The sequence below is a fragment of the Antennarius striatus genome, chromosome 9, assembly GCF_040054535.1.
Source record: "Antennarius striatus isolate MH-2024 chromosome 9, ASM4005453v1, whole genome shotgun sequence".
In the NCBI taxonomy this organism is placed as follows: Eukaryota; Metazoa; Chordata; class Actinopteri; order Lophiiformes; family Antennariidae; genus Antennarius; species Antennarius striatus.
In genome coordinates this window covers 3,504,057-3,524,285 of record NC_090784.1, presented here as the reverse complement: position 1 = coordinate 3,524,285, position 20,229 = coordinate 3,504,057, and the positions used below count along the sequence as shown (strand labels likewise).

Below are 20,229 nucleotides of genomic sequence, written 5' to 3'. Positions count from 1 at the left end.
GCTGAAAGGTTTGAGAGGCAAACTATTTGCCTCTTATTTAGACAAGTAGAGAACATAGCCTTCCACATCCAACCACACAAGTACACACACTCATGCATCCGTAATGAGCTTCCACATCAGCTGGTTTCCACCAGCCAGTTTATTGTGTGTGACCTTCCATTTCTACTTCCAATAGCAGCAGGCTGCTCAGCTCCAGTAAACAGGAACTTTGTTGTCTTCCTTCTCCCCCTACCAAAATCTCCTAAACAAAGAAGCATGTTGTTTACTCGTCTTTTGCCTTGGGATAAATAAAGGGCAAGAAGACGAACCTCTGAAGTCTAGTGTCTTCTGTCTCTGCTGCGTGTGTGTTTGTTTGTCCTTCTCTGTCGTATGCTGCAGCTGCTGCACATCTGCATCGAGGGATGGGGGAACTGGCGCTGGTCGGAGGCCTTCAGTGTGGACAATGTGGGAACTCTGGTGAGGACCATTCAATACAAAGGATGCACTGCCTCACTCATCATCAAGGTGGCACAACTGAACGGTGTCCAGAAGCAGGTACAGGCACTTCTGGTCGACTCACTATTCTCCTCTTCATGTTTTTTCTATATAATAAAAAGTATGCCATGCCTTTTACATGCTTATTAAAAAAGTACACAAAAATAAAACTTCGTGAACACATCCAGCAAGTGTTAAGCACGTTGCATCCTTTGAATTCTGCTGCATTAAATGAGTGTCTACTTTGCTGCAGTACTTATGAAAGTATGAGATGTATTGCAAGTGAAGGTATTACAGGTGTTTATTCCAAGGGCAGTTTTGAGTTTTGGCAGATAAATCTAAACAAATCCTGAACTCACTTCTTTTTTTCAGCATCTTTCTGTCTTGAGGTTATAGGTGTCATGCATTTACCATGTGTACTTCAAAGAATGAATCTTTATAGAAAACCTTTGGCATTTTTAATTTCCAACATCAAATTCATCAGGAAGAATTTGTAATATTCAGAAGCAAATGAAGGAGAGGCAGCAGAGAGCATCACCCAAACCTGGTTTCCTTTATAGAGAGTAAAGGCTAAAGAACCTATAGTGTTGGCAGTGCAATCCTTTTTTAATTGAAATGAAGATTTTTCGCACAAATCCATCATATCTGTAAAAGTTGTTTTTTTTAAAAATCTGAAATAATTAAGAATATCGACGCCCTGCAGATCGGCTCCCTGCTAATCTAAAATGTTGTAAATCATTTATAACTATACCGAAACTAGGAAATTGTTATTTTCATGTTGGAAGCCTTGCCTTTTTTCCTAGTGCTGATTTTGGGATGATCCCTTTTTAATCTCCAGGTTTTCTTCTATTTTTAGGTCATGACTTAGCTGTTGTTCATATGATTGCAGACTGCATTCTTTTTGTAACCTTTTGTAAAATACTTTAAAAAAAAAAACCTTATGACCCTGAAACCAGCCAAGTACAATTTATCCTCACAGAAGATCACAGGAAATCATAAACAACCATGAACCAAATCAGCCGTGTTCATCTTTTCTACACCAAGAATGGTGGTGGATAATCATCATCTTTTTCAACAAATACACGTCATTGTCTCCCCGACAATGGAACAATACAGTCAAATTATACTGATGACAAAATGTTATGTAAACCATATCAAGTGTTGCACATGTCCCCTGCTGTCCCTGCAGACAAAACAGTCTCAGTCTGTCACATTCCTTCCTCCATCTGTCCCAGACTTCTGCTTACATCTTGTTCCCATTGATCCAGAAACAGGGCATGAGCACTGGTCACATCCAGTTCACAGTACAAGGCATCAGAGTGGGACAGCAGCTGCCCCCACAGAGGAGGTTGGCTACAGCTTGTGTCATCATACCTCATGTTGGTTTTTCTATTCCATTAATTATTTTTTATTATTTGACTTTTTTTTTTGTCCCAGTGCTGTACTCACCCTTCTCAACTAGCTACCCTGTGGTCTTTCATTGTGACAGCCTTTCATTATCATTTATATTGACACCTTATGTTGGCTGCTGTTGAAAAAAGTCCCCTCTTATAAATCTCCACTTATAAATACCATACAGACACACATCTGCAGACTCGTGCGTTCTCTAATTAGATGCACACAGACAAGCATACACTTTTGTTTGAGGCCTGTGGTAGAATACATGTGAAGATGGGGATGTTTGAGCTGAAAATCAACAAATCTGTTGATTTTATTTTTTTTTGTCATTTCAAATTCCTTGCACAACCTCAAAGATTGACAAATCACAATATTTGTCACAAAGAGAAAAATGTCCCATCTTTCATGTGTGTGTGTGTGTGTGTGTGTGTGTGTGTGTGTGTGTGTGTGTGTGTGTGTGTGTGTGTGTGTGTGTGTGTGAAATTTCCTGAACAAGTCAAAGAGTTTGTTTTAGTACATTTTGTGATGTTTAATCGGGAGCAAATAAATATCCATACATTTCACTTTGATAGCAATCTTTTTAAAATGAGGATTCCTAGTAGCAGGTAATTTTTTATTTTTTAAGATTTTGCTGTATAAATTTTCTACTTATTTTCAAGCATCCTTTACCAGTGAGACTGGACCAGTGAATGTGATCCTATAAGAGTCACTAAAAGTGTCTTGACTTGAAAAGATGTTTTTTCAGAACATTGTATGGTCGCATATGTTCCCCATCCAGTGTTTGTTGCCTCTATTAATTGCTTTGTTTTAATTGTGGCTCCTATGTAACCTTCTTCTAAGGTGATAATCTGTGGGAGGCAAGTGATGTGCAGCTACCTCACCCAGGACATTGAGCTGCGTGTGGTGCAGCACTACTTGGGGCCTGACAGTCAAGCAGTGGTGAAGGAGCACTGTGACTGCCTGGAGGCCGGGGCCAAGTTGCCATCATATGTGCTTGAAGATGCTGAGATGACAGAGCTGTGTGTGAGGGCCCGTGGGGATGAAGATTGGTCCCAGGACGTTCAGTTGGAAAGGAGCGACAAAGGCAGCAGCAGCTCTGTTGTTCAGGTATGGCAACACAGACACATACAAACTATTAGCCAGGAGAGCTCCATGTGGAGGCTTTTATAATGTGAAAGGTCACAGTTGTATATTCATAGTCATAATCAGTTTTTTTGTCAAATGTACCATATATGCACGACATACAGCACAGATGAAATGCACGACATACAGCACAGATTAAATTACAATCCTCTCATACCCACAGGCAGTAAAAAAACATGAAAGACCCACTTTAGCAGTAGAGAGGAGCCGCTGCGTGTGCACACGCCGCCATCCTATCCTATCCCAAACAGGTTTGTTGCAGTGAAACCCAACAGAACCTGTGGGTCATATTTTGATATTTATTTTAAATATAATCTTCATTACACATGCAATTATTCAGATGTAGCTGCTAAATGTGCTCGCCAGCGTAAACAGATAGATGTGTAAATTGGACACATCACTTCTTCCAAATTGTTCTTGTCCATGCACACATGTTTGATGCTGGTGACTGGACCACCAACAGTGGCCTGTCTGGCACGTTGCTCCTGGGTGGCCACGGTGGCAAAGCATCCATGTTGCTAGTCACAGTTCAGAACAGATTGTGATCTTTCTCTCAGATAGTCTTACAAAGGCTCGTTAACCCATAACCTAATGTTGATACGCAGAAAATACAGTTTATGTTCTCTCATAACAGCACTAATCATAGACAGGAAACACAAGCTGATATGTGGGCACAGGGACAGGCTTTGAAGGCACTTTCACACTGCTGGATTACTGCCAGAGAATCACTCCTTTACTCCATCCATGCCTCTATTGCCCTGTGATTCTCCTGTTATCCAACCTACAATCTGGCTCGACCAGCTCCAAAACATAAATATTTACTCCTCCACTCATCTTCATCAATAACGTCAAGGACATTCTTTATTGAAAGAAATAATGTCTCTGTCTACAGCATCCAAGTCCTTCAGTTCTTTCTTTATTGTACTTGTGATCTAAATAAACAGTTGGATACACTGCATGGAAACAGTTTTTCACATCATGTCAGACACAGCACCTAGATCACCACCACTGTTCCTCTGTGGGTTTTTATGTTATATTTCATGCTAGACAGTATCGTGTTACATGTCACACCTGCTACTGGCATATTATGCTATCTATTTATTGTGGAACACTCTAACACTGAGAGGACTTCATGCTGTCACTGTATCTGGTGGACTCCTGTTGCACCGCCTCTGTGAATAAGAGCTTTATCAATTACTCCATCCCTTCCATTATGAGGCACTTTCAACCACTTTCAGCTTCTGTGTGGGGGTCTGAAAACCTCCAGTTCAGTTCAACCGTCATCTGTTCCCTTCAGATGTCATTAATTACACCCACTGGGGTTTTTGCTCTGAATGAGAGCTGCCTGGAGCTGGGTGCTCACATCAGTCGTTGTCAGTTTCCTACTATTTCTCTCTTTATATTTCTTTTACTTTATACCCACACACTAGCTCTATCATCTATCATCCATTTATTAAGTTATCTCCTTTGTTTAATTCATCCTCTGGAATTCAGCTTGTTCACCTGTTCTGGCATCTAACTCTCTTGGCTGCTGTCTCATACTTTTCTCTGTAACCCTTTCAAATTAAGTCCCCAGTCAGTCACTGAGTTGTAGGCACTTGTAACATGCTTTATAATTCCAAGGCTTTCGTGAGGATTGATGAATAAATGAGACAGTCATCAAATATGTATATTTTACATTCTAACCAGACAAGGACGAGTGCCTAATCAATCCTCTCCTGTTGCATCAAGGGAACAATGCGAGACGCACTGCATATTGTAACTTCTGTATACTGTACATCTTTTTTTTTTACTTTTACATGTAAAATAAAGATGCTATCAGTACCATTCATTTCTTTTCCTGTCAGGTGCCTTGCTCCAGTGGTTCGCTGCTATATGTTTGGTGTACTGTTATCAGAATTGAACCTCACTCACACATGCAGCAGAGAGTGGTAGGTATCTTTTCCTGTTACACTTTTCAGTTTTTTATTTGTAAAATCATGTATAATTTTCTATGTACTTCACAATTTTATGCCACTTTATGTTGGCCTTTCAGATTAAATTCCATTTGTGGTCTTAACATGACAAAAGTTCTAAAGTTTGAGAGGTATGAACGCTTTTATAAGCCACTGTACCCTGTATCGGCTTTTCCAGGTGGTTTTCAGTCCACTCTTTGTCATGAGGAGCCACTTGCCAGATCCGGTTATCGTCCACATAGAGAAGAGGAGTCTGGGACTGAGAGAGAGTCAGCTGATACATGGGCAGGGACACCAGGAACCACTGTTGAACACTGAGGCTGATCTCACCCACCACCTCATGTTCCAGGCCAGGTAAAACTAAACAGATCCATCAAGCAGTCCAGACTCACAAACCACATACAGCATAGAACGTTAATGGATTTAGCGTAAGTTATTATGTAATGTGCTAAACCAGAGTCAGGAAAGTGGTTCTCAGGTCATTGTGTCTTTTTGGTATTCAAAGTGAAATTCTTTCATAACTTGTGAATGAATTGGTTATGACCAAAAACAGGTTTTCAGAGGTAACAATTCACCTTCAAAATCTAATCTTTTCATCTTTGAGTCCATGTTCCTGAGGCATCTAATCCTCATGATTGCATAGATAAAAACATTACACCTTCAGCTATAACATCACTGGCATGGAGGCAAAAAATTTAAAGATATTTATTCGAGCTTTGATACATTAAATCTGTCGAGTACATAGGACATAGGACTGCATAAATGCGTAGGTACCCCCAAAGAGCTAGATGAAATGTATTTTAATTAAAACATCTATCACAACCCCAAAATACCTCCTGGAGTAGTTAGGTAGGTAATCTACAAATTGTCTCTATTGATAACACTAATACAAATCAGTGTCTATCATTATTTCTTTTGGATTCTCTGTTTCCACCACAGGTATTTGTTCGTTATTCCCACCAGCATGACAAATTGAACAAATAATTTACATCTTCCTGTCCAGCTTTATATTAATTCAACAAACCTGCTCAGTCTGCTTCTACAATAACTTTTTACAGTAGTGAGACACTGTTTTAACATTATTGCGTGTCATTTTGTGGTGTCCTTGAGCCCTTGCAAGGATCTAATTCAGAAAATCAGGCACATATCAGTGGAACAGGAAGCCAGTTAGGCAGCAGCTGACATGCTGCTCCTATTCTGACATGTCAGGTTCAACCATATTTACACCTTATTCTGATGCAAGAACTAACACAGAGCAAGTTTTTGGCCCCATATCAGCTCTCTATTTGTTTGTGTTGAGAGGATTGTAAGTGTCTACACACACATGTTTGTGTGGGTGGATGAGCAGTGTATGAACACATGTGTCCTTGTATCTGTGTGGTCCATGTCTTTCATTGTCTTGGGTAGCTATATAACAGTTTAAGTTTGACAGTCAGCACTTCATCTGTCACAAACATCCCCATTACTCCTGTTAGTGTGTCCCACATTGTCAGTGTGTGTTCACACTTTCTCCTATTGTGTATCACTAGTAGTAGAATAGTCATAGTAGAATCCACTAAGCCGAATCTACATTTTTTAAGAAATGCCATGTGTCTGTGATGCATCTCTAGGTTATATAATCTATAACATCACCCTGAGTTCTTTCATGGACGCTGTAGTTCAGTGCTTTTCAGTAGCATGAGTGATTATTTTTCAGCATGGGTGGCTCCAGGGGGAATAGCTACCACATGTTGTTGTTGTTCCTTCTGTTTTTGTAATCTGTACATCTATTATCCATGTTGTTTTATGTGAATCACGGAAGAAAAATCGCCCCATTGGTAGCAAACAGTGCTGCTGTCAAAAAGCAGAGCAAACATTTAGTGTATTTGACTCCCCATGAGAGAATTCTTAGCATATTTAGATATCTGGTCACAGAGTTTATTTTCATTCCAGTTACCATGAAGGAACTACAGTGGCCATACAGTGACTGGGAATATATTTGGACTCTGTTGTTGTAGATAAATCCTTCTCATGTGTGCAAAAAGAAAGCTCTAAAACAACCAATGTATCCCAACCACAATGCTCCTTGTGTTTATGATCCGTCCCCTCTCTAAACAGCCTCTCACCGTACAAACTTACATACCCACATCCCTCGTCTGCACAAATCCATCCATCCTTCATCCCTCAATAATGCATACTCTAAAAATCACAATGGTGATCATACCTTCATATGCAGACTGTGTAGAAGGCACACCAGCCCCCAAACCAATCCAATCTTGAATGTTTGCTGGTCAACAGCTCATCTTTCCTTCCTGTAATCTGAAATAGTTGTGGGCTCTAATGGATGAGGTGGAGAGCAGAGCTGTGGTGTACGACACAGGAGGTACAGAGGAGTCTTAGCCAGAACCACTATGTCCTGCTCTCCTCATTTTGGGCCACCACATTAGAAAGCTGAGGGGTTACAGTCAGAAGCCTCATGCAGTCTCCCCCCTCAGGAATGCATTCAATGAAAAAACTTCCTGTCGGCACCTTGTTGCTCTTCTTTGTCTTTTCCAGATCCAATTGGGAACTGCCCCTGTGTTCTTTGTAGCACAATAATAAACTATATTATCTCTCTGGGTAAGGGGACCACTTTGTTTTAGCCAAGTGGAACTACATACTGCCCAGAGAAAGAGAAGAGTTTATTACTGTGTTTGGGTTTAGTTATTTTTACTCATCGTTGCAAAGCCGTAACTGACGAGCATCTACAGCTGAGATATTCAGTATTTACTGCTGTCTAACTTTTTTGTGATCTTTTTGAATTTCTTTTTGTAAGGCAAGACTATACAGTATGTCACAAAGACAAATTCAAAACAGAAGGCAGATTCAACCCTCTGCAAGGTTTCAGGGTAAAAGCAGGGTTAAGCTGGAGGTCACCAGTTATTCTGCACAGAACCATCCTCCTTTCACTATATATGATTATTGTATTTTCATTCTCGTCATGTCCATATAACCATTTTCCAGACTGCCTATGTGTGTGTGTGTGTGTGTGTGTGTGTGTGTGTGTGTGTGTGTGTGTGTGTGTGTGTGTGTGTGTGTGTTTGTGTGTGTGTGTGTGTGTGTGTGTGTGTGTGTGTGTGTGTGTGTGTGTGTGTGTGCGCGTGCTATATACTTGTTCAAGTATTTGGAGTTAAACAAAAGTAATTTCCCTACGGGGATTATTAATAGACTTTGTTTGATTTTTAATTTATTTATACACACACACACACACACACACACACACACACACACACACAATGTACCGCCATGCCTAAAATATACATGTTTTGCATACTTCTTTATTTTGCTGACAGTTTTATTTACAGGCCTTATGTAAAATGCCACACACTTCAAACTCATCCAAACTGACATTTTAGCATCCAATAAATGTCGTACTAGAGCAAATTAAGCCTACTAGAAGCTTTGAACCAGAGTGAACTGATTGGATGAAAAGTTTCAATGCTTCATGGGGCTTCACCTGTCCATCACTACAAGAAATGCCTTGTCCTATAGTGAAAAACAAATAATCGTGATTTTTTTTTCCTGGCATAGAAGATTCCAAGTAGGATTTGCTGACAAAATCTATGGCAGAGGCTCACATATGTGTGTGTGTGTGTGTGTGATCCAGAGGGTTTGAAGGTTTTCATTTCATGCAATCACTTATCACAGAAGAGGAGATACTCAAGATAAGTGAAATCGGCTGGTACAGTGCCTGCTTGGCAGGAGGAGCTGTGGATAGTTGGCTGGAGGATGTTTGAGAATCGCTGAGAATAATGTCCTGTAAGGTATCCTTTTCAAATGAATGATGGCTGCAGTTTCCCTCAAAGACTAATAAACATGTGCATCATCCTTACGTCTAGTTAGAGGTCTGATTTCATGTTTGTCCTCCGTCTAACAGGGAGGATGAAGATGCTTCCCAGTGTGCTGTACCAATCTCCACCAGCCTGATCAAACAGATTATGAATAAGACTGGAAATGAGGACAACCTGAAACACATCCTGGCTGACTTTTATGGTGCAAAGATCTCCGCTGAGCCACCATGGCCCTATGTCACCAAAGATATGGAAAGGTACAGTAACTGTTCTCTGTTCATTTGGGAGAAAGTGTCTGCATAACTAGAGGTAAATGCATTTTGTGTTTCTATTTTTATGATTACTGTTCAGTTCATTTAAAGGAACCAGTCACACTTACAAAGGTAAGATAATCAGGTGAAGCAAGGAACACTAGAAAAATAATGACTCATTTGGGTTATGTGAGTGAGGTTCACACTCAGTTAGTGATGTCAGCTTTGTTCCGGCGCTCCGATATAATGAAATAGTTTTCGGCACAATTGTCGCAAACGGTTCAAAGCCCCATAGGGCACCATTCAGACATCACTACTCACAGTATCATGGGAACATGAACCGACTTCTTGACACCCCCTGCTCTTTTGCAGTGGGTTAACCTGCAGTTTATTTCCCCCTCTGCTGTAGAATATTAGAATTTAAACACAAGTCTCATTGAAACAAAGCATTTTTTTGTACTAAGAGGCCTCTATGAAATCCTGCCTCAAAGCACAATGTATATGGGTGTGCCTTTTAATGATGGAGGCTCCTCTTTATTGTAGAGTCTTTGTTCCCATAGTAAAACAATTAACTGCTAAGACAATGCAGAGCCATGCATCAGATGTTAGCAGGGGACCATACTGCCTTTCCCACAAACCGGAGATTTAGTCTGTCACTCTGTCCCAGTCCCACGTTCTCACACAAGTCACAGGGCCTTGCATCCAGTTAAAAGTTGGCATAGCTGTGGAGTGTATGTGGCCAATGCATGATTTCGTGTGCATTTGTTGGGGCAACACACACATGTGGATCTATCCACAAATGTCACTCCGAAATACTTTTGTCACAAAGCAATCACATCTTGATACCAGGGCTAGAAAAATACCCACATGCTCTCCCACAAGCTCTGAGCTCAAGTTCCAGTGGGTCTGCTGGACATGGGAGCCATATGTCTTCTGTGGTTGCATAGGTCCTTCTCTTCTGTGTCTGCTAGCACACAGGCACCCACAGATTATTCAGCTGCACACACACACATGAACCGGTATCGTTACCTGGCTGGCTGGGCAATTGTCTGGTGATTTCTTGCTTTTCTGTGGGACAAAGAAGAGGAGTCACACTTCCTGTCCTGATGTGTGACGGTTTGCATAGAGCCCAGAGGATTACTTCCACTGATTTCTATCTACAGCATCATTTGAACATATTCTCCCTTTCAAGTGTGCAAGGCCTAGCCATGCACCACCACCATATAGGCAAGGCAAGTTTATTTGTACAGCACCTTGCCATAGTTTACCACAACAATATAATGATCATATTCACCTCGTTCAGAAGACAGTGTTTACCCAAGAATAAACCTGTTTCTTAGATACTTAAACAGTTATACATGCTATTGTCAAAAGATATCAACATGCTCTTTGAAGTCTCAAACTTAATGTTATCCCTCCAAGCAGATATCCATGTTTATTTGTTCATTAGTCAATGTTTCTGACATTGATTATGCTGAATGGTTTTTCAACCTTTCCATATAATACCTGACTTGTCCAAAATTCCATTTGGGTCAAACAGGGCATAATCCACAAAATGATTAGTTTTCAACTCCAAACTATCTTGATCAGCAGTTCTCTGTATACGATCTTTCATTTCTTCAGACAGTGCAGAGATGGCTGTTCTCTGCTGTGTTCTTATTTTTGCTCATACAAGCAAACTTTGGTTTTCGAACACTTGAGACATCGAACAAATCGTAATTCGACCAAAAAATTCAGAATTTTTTTGTCTTAGAAGTCGAACAAAATTTGGAAGTCGAACGCGAAACAAACGCCTTTTTCTCGCCACCAATCGTGATAAAGGCGAGAAAAGTCGAGAGAAAACGTAAAGGTAATGTGCTTTTTATTTTAGTTTACTGTATTCAATAATTTTTCACTTAATTTGCGTTCCATTGCCTATGGTGCAAGTTACGGTACCGTAAACTTCTGTCCAAAAGATGACGGTAACTCGTACCGTAGGCTAACCTGAATACGTTGGGGGTTTCTTTTACTTCTTTCTTTCTCATGTTTTCTTCTTTTTTTGCATTTCTTGATATATTTCATTTCTATACACAATTTGATATATAACTGACATTATGAAATAACATATGTTGAAAAAAGGTAGTTTTCTAGCGTCCTGGAATGGATTAAGACCATTTACATTATTTGTAATGGGAAAAATGTATTTGGAATTCGAACAAACTGCTATTCGAACAGCCTTCCGGAACGAATTGTGGTGGAAACTGAGGTTTGCCTGTACCTTATTGGTCGAATTTCTCCATTTCTTCCACATTTTTAATCATCGTTTTCATCTGCTCCGGAGAAAGCTCCTTTGTTTTGATGAAGATCCTGCAGTTGTTCATCCAGGTGTTGTCGATCAGCCCATTCTTCAACTGACAAGCTTTTTTTGCTATATCAGCATTCTTTTTGGTGAGATTCTCATTCGTGTATAAGTCTTTTCCTTTCAGTTTAGGGCCCTGTTTCCGAAGAGCAATTTTGTACTTGCGATTTAGGAATTTTATCAGCACTGCAGGTGGTCTCCTTCCTCCAGACGGTAGTCGATGGTATGTCTTGATCTGGTCCGGATCAATATTAATCTCCAGATCCCTCAGTTGAGAAATCACCTGTTCTTCCACTAACTCATAATCAGTGCTGTGTTCAGTTTCCTCTCCCCTGGCCACAACATGCGCACATTTTCTCGGCTTGATTTTAACGCCGGTGACAATCACATCATTTATTCAAATACTTTCTTCGAAATCCTCCATTCTTTGTTGTTCTTGCTCTAGGGCAAACATTCTTCGTTCTTTTTCATCTGCATCTTTCTGCATTTTCTCCATGTCATCCTTCATTTTTTCCATGAAGTCTAGTATCAATTTCAGCTTTTTTTCCAACTTCTTATTATAGCCACTGCTGAACATATTAAAGTCACTCCTTAACTCATCCACAGAAGAGTCCACCCGCTGTAGGACTTCTTTCCAGTTTTTATTGTCATTCTCCTCCAATTTCCCTCTTCCTCTTGTCATTTTGCAGAGAATCACTGAGAGTTAATCCAAGTATAACTCTCACTGACTTTCACTGAGTCAGTGAGTTATATAATATTTGTGTAATATTCATATTATATATCAATACAGTAGTACCTCAAGATACGAGTTAATCTGTTTCATGACTGAGCTCGCAAGTCAAACAACGGTGTCCCATTCACAATAACTAAAATCATTTTCATTCATTCCAGCATTGTAAAAAAAGCTCCAAACCCCCTAAATTATGGAAGAAAACAAACATTTTTATGAACCAATAGGCATGCAGACTTTACCTGTGTATAGTTAATAATATACTGTATGTTATGTAAACAATGATAAGGTATGAAAAGAAACACAAAAGTCACGAGCTACGTCTTTACTCCACCAACGAGAAGAGATCCGGTCTCAGCTGATGTATCCAACCACCAACACGGGTAAAGAACGAGATCTGGTCTCAGCTGATATTGTATCCATCAGCCAACACATGGTAAAGAACGAGATCCAGTCTCAGCTGATGTTGTATCCATCCACCAGCCAGTGGTGGTGTCCTATGTTGAACAAAAATATGGACAGAGTGATGAGTCGTGTCGTATATCAAGCTGCTCATATCTTGAGGTACTACTGTAGTTTGGAAAGAGGGTGCAGCCTTCCACAGCAGGAAACTAAACTAACTACACTCTTCGAAAGGGAATGTGTGAATATTGTGTCGTTAAGAAAAAATAAAATGCCTCGAAGGAAGTTGAAAGTGGTAAATGTTACTTTTCTTTCTCCATTGGAATGTTGGTAGTAGAGAGGCATCTCCAGTCATTAAACACCTTGTGGTTGGGGTTCGGCAATCTTCAGCTGCAGGATGTGGATGGAATCTAGAGTCTGGAACCTTCAGCTCTTGAGATGGTGTGTCCTTACAGAGCTGCTGGGTGCATTTCTTCTAACTACCTTTTTTGTGAACTTAATAATGTGATTCATGAGCTGTGCACTCTGCTGCCTGTAGCCTTCATCAATGTCTCATCTCAATGTTTCCCAACTGAGCACCATGAACCGGTTTAACATCAGACAATATTTTCACTGACCGGCATTTAAGGTGTGTTGGATGAATGTAACAAAATAAAAAAACGACCTGCATAAAAACTTAATTTTGCTGCTTTCTTTTTCTTTGTGGTCGAAGGTTCTTCTTCTGTCTCCCCACTGACTTTTACTCTGCACTGAGAAACTTTCCAAAGACATTTGTTTTTTGTTAATTTGTCTATAGTTTGGGAGATTGAATTTAGCAGTAATGTATTCTGTGTTAGATGCCGGAGCGGCCCCTTTAAGAAGGTAGTCATGTGACCATGGCAAACATCTTGACCAGCGTCAAGAGTGATTCATAGACAGATGTGGAGGAGAGAATCATTTAAAACAAAACATTGTTCAGAATCAGATCATAAATAAAACAGAAATAATGTAAGTTCTGGATTCTTTCTGTCTGACCCGGTACAGATTACCACGACCCGGGGATTGGAGACAACTGTTCTATCCCACACATGCAACAGTAAATTATACAGCTGAACTGTTATCATTTGGTTTGGTTTAATGTGGAGATGCTTTGGGTGTGTGAGTTGGAGACGCAGGTCGATGAGGCCTTGTGGGACATGAAGGACTAGGTCGTCTTCCATGGTTTCTAACTTCAGAGTAAGGCTGAGAGAATTGTTTGTTTGCTCGTTTCTGGCACTCAGCACTGTTTAGGGTGCACGAGACCATGATCACTATGAAATGGATGCAATGTCGGGATTTGTGGAAAAATAGTTGCATATTTCTGCCCACTTGTTTGTCTGTTCCCAGCTGCTTTGTCGACTGTTCTCTGTGTGGGTTTGTGTTGCATAATGTGGTCGCAGACCATTTTCTTTCTATGTATTTGTTTAGGCTGGCTGACTGTCAGTATGTTAATGGCCTGCATAGTATATCACTGTAATATTTATTTAAACACGACACATCAGAACGGCTCTTTAGGATACATGCTGCTCTGTTTATGATGGTATGTGATACGTGTCCATACACAAATTACTCAGGAAATCGTATCCTTTTTCATAACGACTGAGAATCAGTGACTTTATTACCCAACTAATGTGGCAAAACTGATATTAAATCACAGGTAGCTGTTTGTCTGCCTACACATGTTACAATGCTGCGATGCGGGAGGATATGTACTGTACTCATAGCCACACCGCCTGTCTGTGGTCCTGTCAAATCCATTGCAGAGAGGGATATTAACCAAAAAAAGCCTTAAATCCCGATTTAGTTGAAATTATTGACTGAATTTTACTTTAAAGACCTACACAGACTGTAGTACTAATTTAGGAATTAGTACTACAGTCTAATTCCTAAAGTGAGGTGTTGTTGAAGTTACCACTTTGCTAACGTGTAATATCATCATACGAAGTCTGCTTACCAAGATGAATCTGCTGAGCTGGTCACTTAACGCAATCGACAGAATTTTTTCCACCAGACCTATCGGAACTGGTGAGCACCATTGTCCAGATGGAACTTTTTTGGCTAGCTACATGCTAGACAGCTTGGATACTTTCAGAACTATGTGTCTGCCCCCTCTGGAGGTGGAAGACGTCAAGGATGTGTACATCTTCACCTTCATGACAATCGGGATAACAGCACTGGGGTTTGGTGTTTTCATGCTGCACCGCAAGCTGAGAAAAATGGGATTACAACAGACCAAAGCACAAGAGGATTCCGGAGCAACAGAGGCAACGGCCTCGGGTGTACCGGCATGAGGAGTCCAATGCTCGGCTCAAGGAGAATATCACCCAAAAGCTGGAGAAATGGGGAAAACGTTTGGATGTGAAGGCCAGAAACCGTGATGCTGACGCCAGTGATTAGGAGTGTGGAAGGCACAGAAAGCAACATCATCTCAGCCACACAAAGTAACACATTCCAACGGCGCTTAAATCATAAAATTGACCAGAAACAACCCTTGAAAGGAATAACAAAATGAACATTGACAAAATTTGGACTCTTCTCAAGAACTGACAAAGACCAGAATGTACCAGAATAAAATAATTGAAATTGATTTGTGACATGCAAAGTATGAATTAGTTGACAATGTGCTGCAATGAGAGAGATGAGAGAGAGGGGTCCAAAACCTTACAAGCCAATGGCTTCTACCCGTCAACCCTTTCTTTTTCTTTTCGGATGTTCTTGCTGATGTCTCAACACTGATGACAGTAAAATCTGTTGTAATAAGATGTCTGGAAAGAAGAAAAATAAACTGAGTAAACTAAACTAATAATAATAATAATAATAATAATAATAATGGATTAGATTTATATAGCGCTTTTCTGGACACTCAAAGACGCTTTACATCGGATCCATTATTCATTCGCTCCTCTTTCACACTTGGTGATGGTAAGCTACATGTGTAGCCACAGCTGCCCTGGGGCAGACTGATGGAGGCGTGGCTGCCAATCTGCGCCTACGGCCCCTCCTACCACCAGCGGAGGGGCTGCACACACATTCACACACCAGTGAGTGCCTCACTGGAGGCAAGGAGGGTAGTGTCTTGCCCAAGGACACAACAACAAATGACTCGGCGGGAGCGGGAATCGAACCGCAGATCATGAGAGAGATGTTTGTTGATTCTGGGGGTCGGGAATTTCACAAGCCTAATGGCTTCTACCCGTCAGCCCTTTATTTTTCAGATGTTGTAGTTGATGTTGTAAATGCGATGAGGGTGTTAAGTCTGTTATATTAACCTGCCTGCAAAATAAATAGATAAAATAAACAATAAAAAAAAATTAAAAACATGCTCTCCCCACAGGTCAGTGCTGGAGCCCCTCGCCCAGTGGGACAATCCCATGCAGGTCAAGTTGTCCTGCTGGAAGCCCAGCCTGAATACACTGCTGGTAGAGCTGCTTCCCTGGGCCCTGCTGGCAAATTACTCCCATTGGGACCTGTGGCTGTTTGAGGGGGAGACCATTGTTCTCCAAATACCAGCTGGCAAAGTCATTGTACCCCCCAACTTCAAGGTAGGGAGTCAAAAAAAAATCCAAATGAATGTAGATTTAATAAAATTTCCAAAAATGAGATGGCATCATTCTTCAAACCTTCTTGGCAGGTAAATTTGCATATCATTCAAAAAATTTGCCTCTAACATAATGTTTCTATTTATCATGTGTGCTTCAAACTCTGATAGAGATAATATCACAGTGGTTGTTTAATTCCACCCTTGTTCTGAGCTCAGGCAAAAGTGGTGACATGAAGATAACTAAACGTACTAAAATTATTTATTCTTGGAAACTGAATGTTGCACATCAGCTGTCTGGTCCAGACATGCATTAAGGACGACAAGACATATCATCAGATGTGAGTGACATCTGATAATTTGAAGATGACGTATTTTAAACGGGGTTTTTATTGTTTCATCCCAAAGCATATGTGTAGTAATCATGCTGTTTAATCAGCACCTTGACATGTATAACACTCAATAATATAAAGTCAAAATGTTAGCATTGTCATTCAGTGTGACTTTTTCAAACATGCATTAATGCACTCACCAAGCCCTACACTGGAATCTGCAGTGCTCATCCTGCTGTATTGATAGACCTAAGTCTGTCAAAACCGTCTCTTTCCATCAGTCACCAGAACAAGTACTAGAGCGTTTCCTTTTTTTTGTTCAGCTCAGTCTTTATTGCAGCAGTTTCCGTCACTGGATACTCTAAGCCTGTCTTTCCATTAGTTTCTGAGATGTGAGAATGGGAGGTCTCCTGATGGTTTCTCCCCAGTGGAACACAACACATCAACACACTGATTTTTCTGATGCTGGCTGTGTGTCAAAAAACAAGTGCTGATAGATCAGCACAAAGAAAGATGTAAGTTAGGAAAATATGGTAACTTGTGAAAAAGGAAGAAATTAAGTTTAATTTGCACAGTGCTTTTTATCCTGCCATGAGCAATGGAGACATTTGTCTTTGGCAAGTATCACAGTGCTGTAGAGCTAAGTGAAAGATCAGCGCATCACTCAGGCATCAGTGGGACACTTCGCCTGTTTTCCAGATGAAGCCAGCAGTAAAGGAATGTCCATGCTCCCTGCTTCCAGGTCTATTTGGCCTGCTATGTGGGGAATGACGAACACAGCAGCACTGCTGTTGTCGGTAATGAAGCAAAATCTGACTTATTTCCAAAACGCAACCAAATAAATTCAATTTTAATAATAACTTTTGTCTGACATGACTGACAATGATGTCATTTTCCACAATTCTTCATCTTATTGCCTTCCATCCTCAACCATTCCTTCATTTTCTCCCACCAATGCTCCACCAATTTTCTCCCACCAATTCTCCCACCAATGCTTCAGGAAGCATTCCAGATTGGTATCTATTGGGCCCACACCAACACCGTCCACAAGTCTCCAGCATTGAAACTGGTCCATGACCTGACCTCCCCCCGATGGAAAGAGGGAGCAGGGTCCGACGTGGTTACGCTGGATGAGGAGGGATACTTAGAGTTTGACATCACCCTGGGATCCTATCCCGGAAAACAGAAGGTGAGCAGAGAGTAGTCACTCTACAACATTCAGTCAAACCCAGTCCATGAATGGTTCTGAAATTAAAAGGAGGCTGTTCTGAATACCAGAAACATCCATTTTGTGATGTATTTATCAAATTCTATATTATTTTTGGCTGTTCTTCTGCATCAACCAGGACTCGAACAACTACGTATATGCATACAAAACAAAAACAAGTGATACTTTATTTGATATAGTGGAAAAAAGAAATGCATTTTGACATATTTTTGAGATGTGCTCTAAAGCATTTATAAATTATGAAAAAGCTAATGAAATCGTTTTCTTGTTAGCTGGGTCAGTTCTGCATCTCATCTGTGGTGAGACATGGCATCCAGATCCTGCAGGTAGAGGACAGGACAATTATTATCAACAACACTTCCTACGTGTTCCAGTACCGTCCTCTGCTAACCTATCATGCACTGGGGACTGATGGCCAGGTAACATCCTTCTGTCTCTGCACTGAGTTGATGTTTCTGATGCGTTATCATGTTTTAAAACTGACATTTATGCAGTAAGTGAACGTCAGTAGTGTGACACAGGAGTTCAAAGGATTTCTTCTGTGGCTTACCATGTCAACCCTTATTTATTTTAGTTTGTACATAAAAGTAACACAAATTTAATACAGGATCACCAGATTTTCTTTTTCTTTATATAAATGTGGAATAGCTGCTTATGGTAACAGGAACAGCACATGTGAGAAGGTTCGACTTATGCCAGACTGACTTCTCATACATAGGAACACCTGTCAAGTCTTAAGTTACCACCAGCCCACTTGGTCTGTGGTCCCATCCTGACCTGTCCCATCCTGTCCTGCCAGTTGAGCACCACGCAGCTACTTTATTCTCTACTCACACCCGGCTGTCTCCCTATGTATGGCGTTGCTCCAGCTCCTTGCCTTCCCCATGCTCACCATGCTCATGTGGTGGTAGCACTTCATAGGGACATTACACATTAGAATTAAATGCAGGTTTCCCTTCTTTCATTCATCTGCTGATTGTTCCCAGAAGCGAGCAACAATGTTGTGATGTCATTTAACAAGGCTTCAGAGCCTCCTAAAGAAGGATGGCAGAGTGCACCAGTTGCCACTAATTGTCTAAAAACCTTTATAACAAAGAGCAAGATAAAAAAAGAAAGAGGGAAATGGGCTCAACAATAACACAGACCACAAACAAGGCTAAGAATGTCTTTCTAGTTGGCTTATTCATCATGCTTAGACCCTAATCCCTCCAGTTGTCAAAAACTCACTGCTCGCTGACTGCTAACCCAGCACAGCAGGGCCTCTCTGCTGCCAATTTAGCGCAGCGGGAGAAAGAAGAGACTTCAATAACAGTGTGGTTTGATTTTGGTTCATGCATCTTTTGTAATGTCTTACATCTTCTTTGACCTCAGTTTGTCTTTTCTTCCAGGCGTGTTTGTTCCATCTTTTTCTTTTTTAACTTGACCTTTGATATGATCTTCCTGTTCATCTTTTTTTTTTGCTTTCATGGTTTTTCTTCCTTTTTAATTATTTTATTAACCCTTATTTTGCTGTTATTCTCCTTATTCTCCTGTGCTCACTTTGTCTCTCTTCTTGTCCCTGTAATGTCCTCTGTACCTGTTGTCTCTTCACTGCTCATCCCTACTCCCCTCTTTTCCTCTTTCTATTATGTCGTCTCAGGCTTGTGAGATACCAGATACAACAGTGTTCAGCCTGGCCGCCTCTGGAGGATCATGCCTGGCTAAACCCTGTTCTGTTCCATATTGGGACCTCCTCCAAACCAGCGTCCAGGAAAAAGTGGAGTTCCCTCTACCACTCAGACACATCCTCTTCAGCTCATTTCCCAGGCCTGCTGGTGGAGTTGGATCTGCAACATGGAGCCTCCCAGCTCCAATTCGACCCGACTTCCCCAGACAGAGTTTGTCTGTTCCTGTCGAACCAGACTCTGGGGGTGGCCTGAACAGCAGGTGGGTGAACTATTGCATCTGGTGTTTGCTGGCTGTGACAGTCCATTTATAGCAGGATACTGGACGACTGGCGCAGGACGTGAAGTGTGGAGGCACTGGTCACAGCTTGTTAAATGCTGAAAAAGAGAAATGCCCTCAAAGTTTCCACTGTCAGTCTCTGTTGGGGGTTTTTTTGGCTCAAAATGACCACCAACACTATACTTTCTACATGATGCATTCCATTTGCCTGACCATACTAAGTGTAAATACACCGACTGCATCCAGACACACTGTAAACCTGGACATACTGTATACAGAGTGACGGCGTTACTTCAGTTAGGCTCTGGCCATAGGTGCCGTGAACACTGTAGTCATGAGGATTTACAGGATGTTGGCTCTCCTAGCTTGTATCTGTGTGAGCAGCAGGGAATAGGATGTTGGCTGTAGATGGTTTATTTTTGACTCAGGTATGCTAACACCTGTGATTTGCAGGTGCGTAGTCCTGACATATCAGGAGCACCGCGGGGTGACATACATCACTCTGAATGAGGACCCCTCTCCCCGCATGCTGATCCACAACAAGTGTCCCATACTACTGCTGCTCAAGGAAACTGTTAAAGGTGAGAAGAATAGCTCTGCACTGATCTCACCTCTTCTGAGCCCGTCTCTCTGTACTCACATATTCTGTCATGCTGTTTATATGATTTT

The 20,229-nt window shown here is 41.1% G+C and overlaps 1 protein-coding gene across 3 annotated transcripts in view; it reads left to right on the top strand.

The window, feature by feature from the left end:
* LOC137600882 (intermembrane lipid transfer protein VPS13B-like) overlaps positions 1 to 20,229 on the top strand; it is a 359,901-nt gene that overhangs the window by 328,108 nt on the left and 11,564 nt on the right. For all 3 annotated transcript variants that reach the window (XM_068322736.1, XM_068322735.1, XM_068322737.1), the window contains exons 47-56: positions 379 to 534; positions 2,713 to 2,979; positions 4,863 to 4,946; positions 5,149 to 5,324; positions 8,866 to 9,036; positions 15,853 to 16,060; positions 17,389 to 17,577; positions 17,889 to 18,035; positions 19,256 to 19,542; positions 20,014 to 20,141. In XM_068322736.1, coding sequence (XP_068178837.1) covers positions 379 to 534; positions 2,713 to 2,979; positions 4,863 to 4,946; positions 5,149 to 5,324; positions 8,866 to 9,036; positions 15,853 to 16,060; positions 17,389 to 17,577; positions 17,889 to 18,035; positions 19,256 to 19,542; positions 20,014 to 20,141 — 1,813 coding nt within the window. The remainder of the gene's footprint in view (positions 1 to 378; positions 535 to 2,712; positions 2,980 to 4,862; positions 4,947 to 5,148; positions 5,325 to 8,865; positions 9,037 to 15,852; positions 16,061 to 17,388; positions 17,578 to 17,888; positions 18,036 to 19,255; positions 19,543 to 20,013; positions 20,142 to 20,229) is intronic.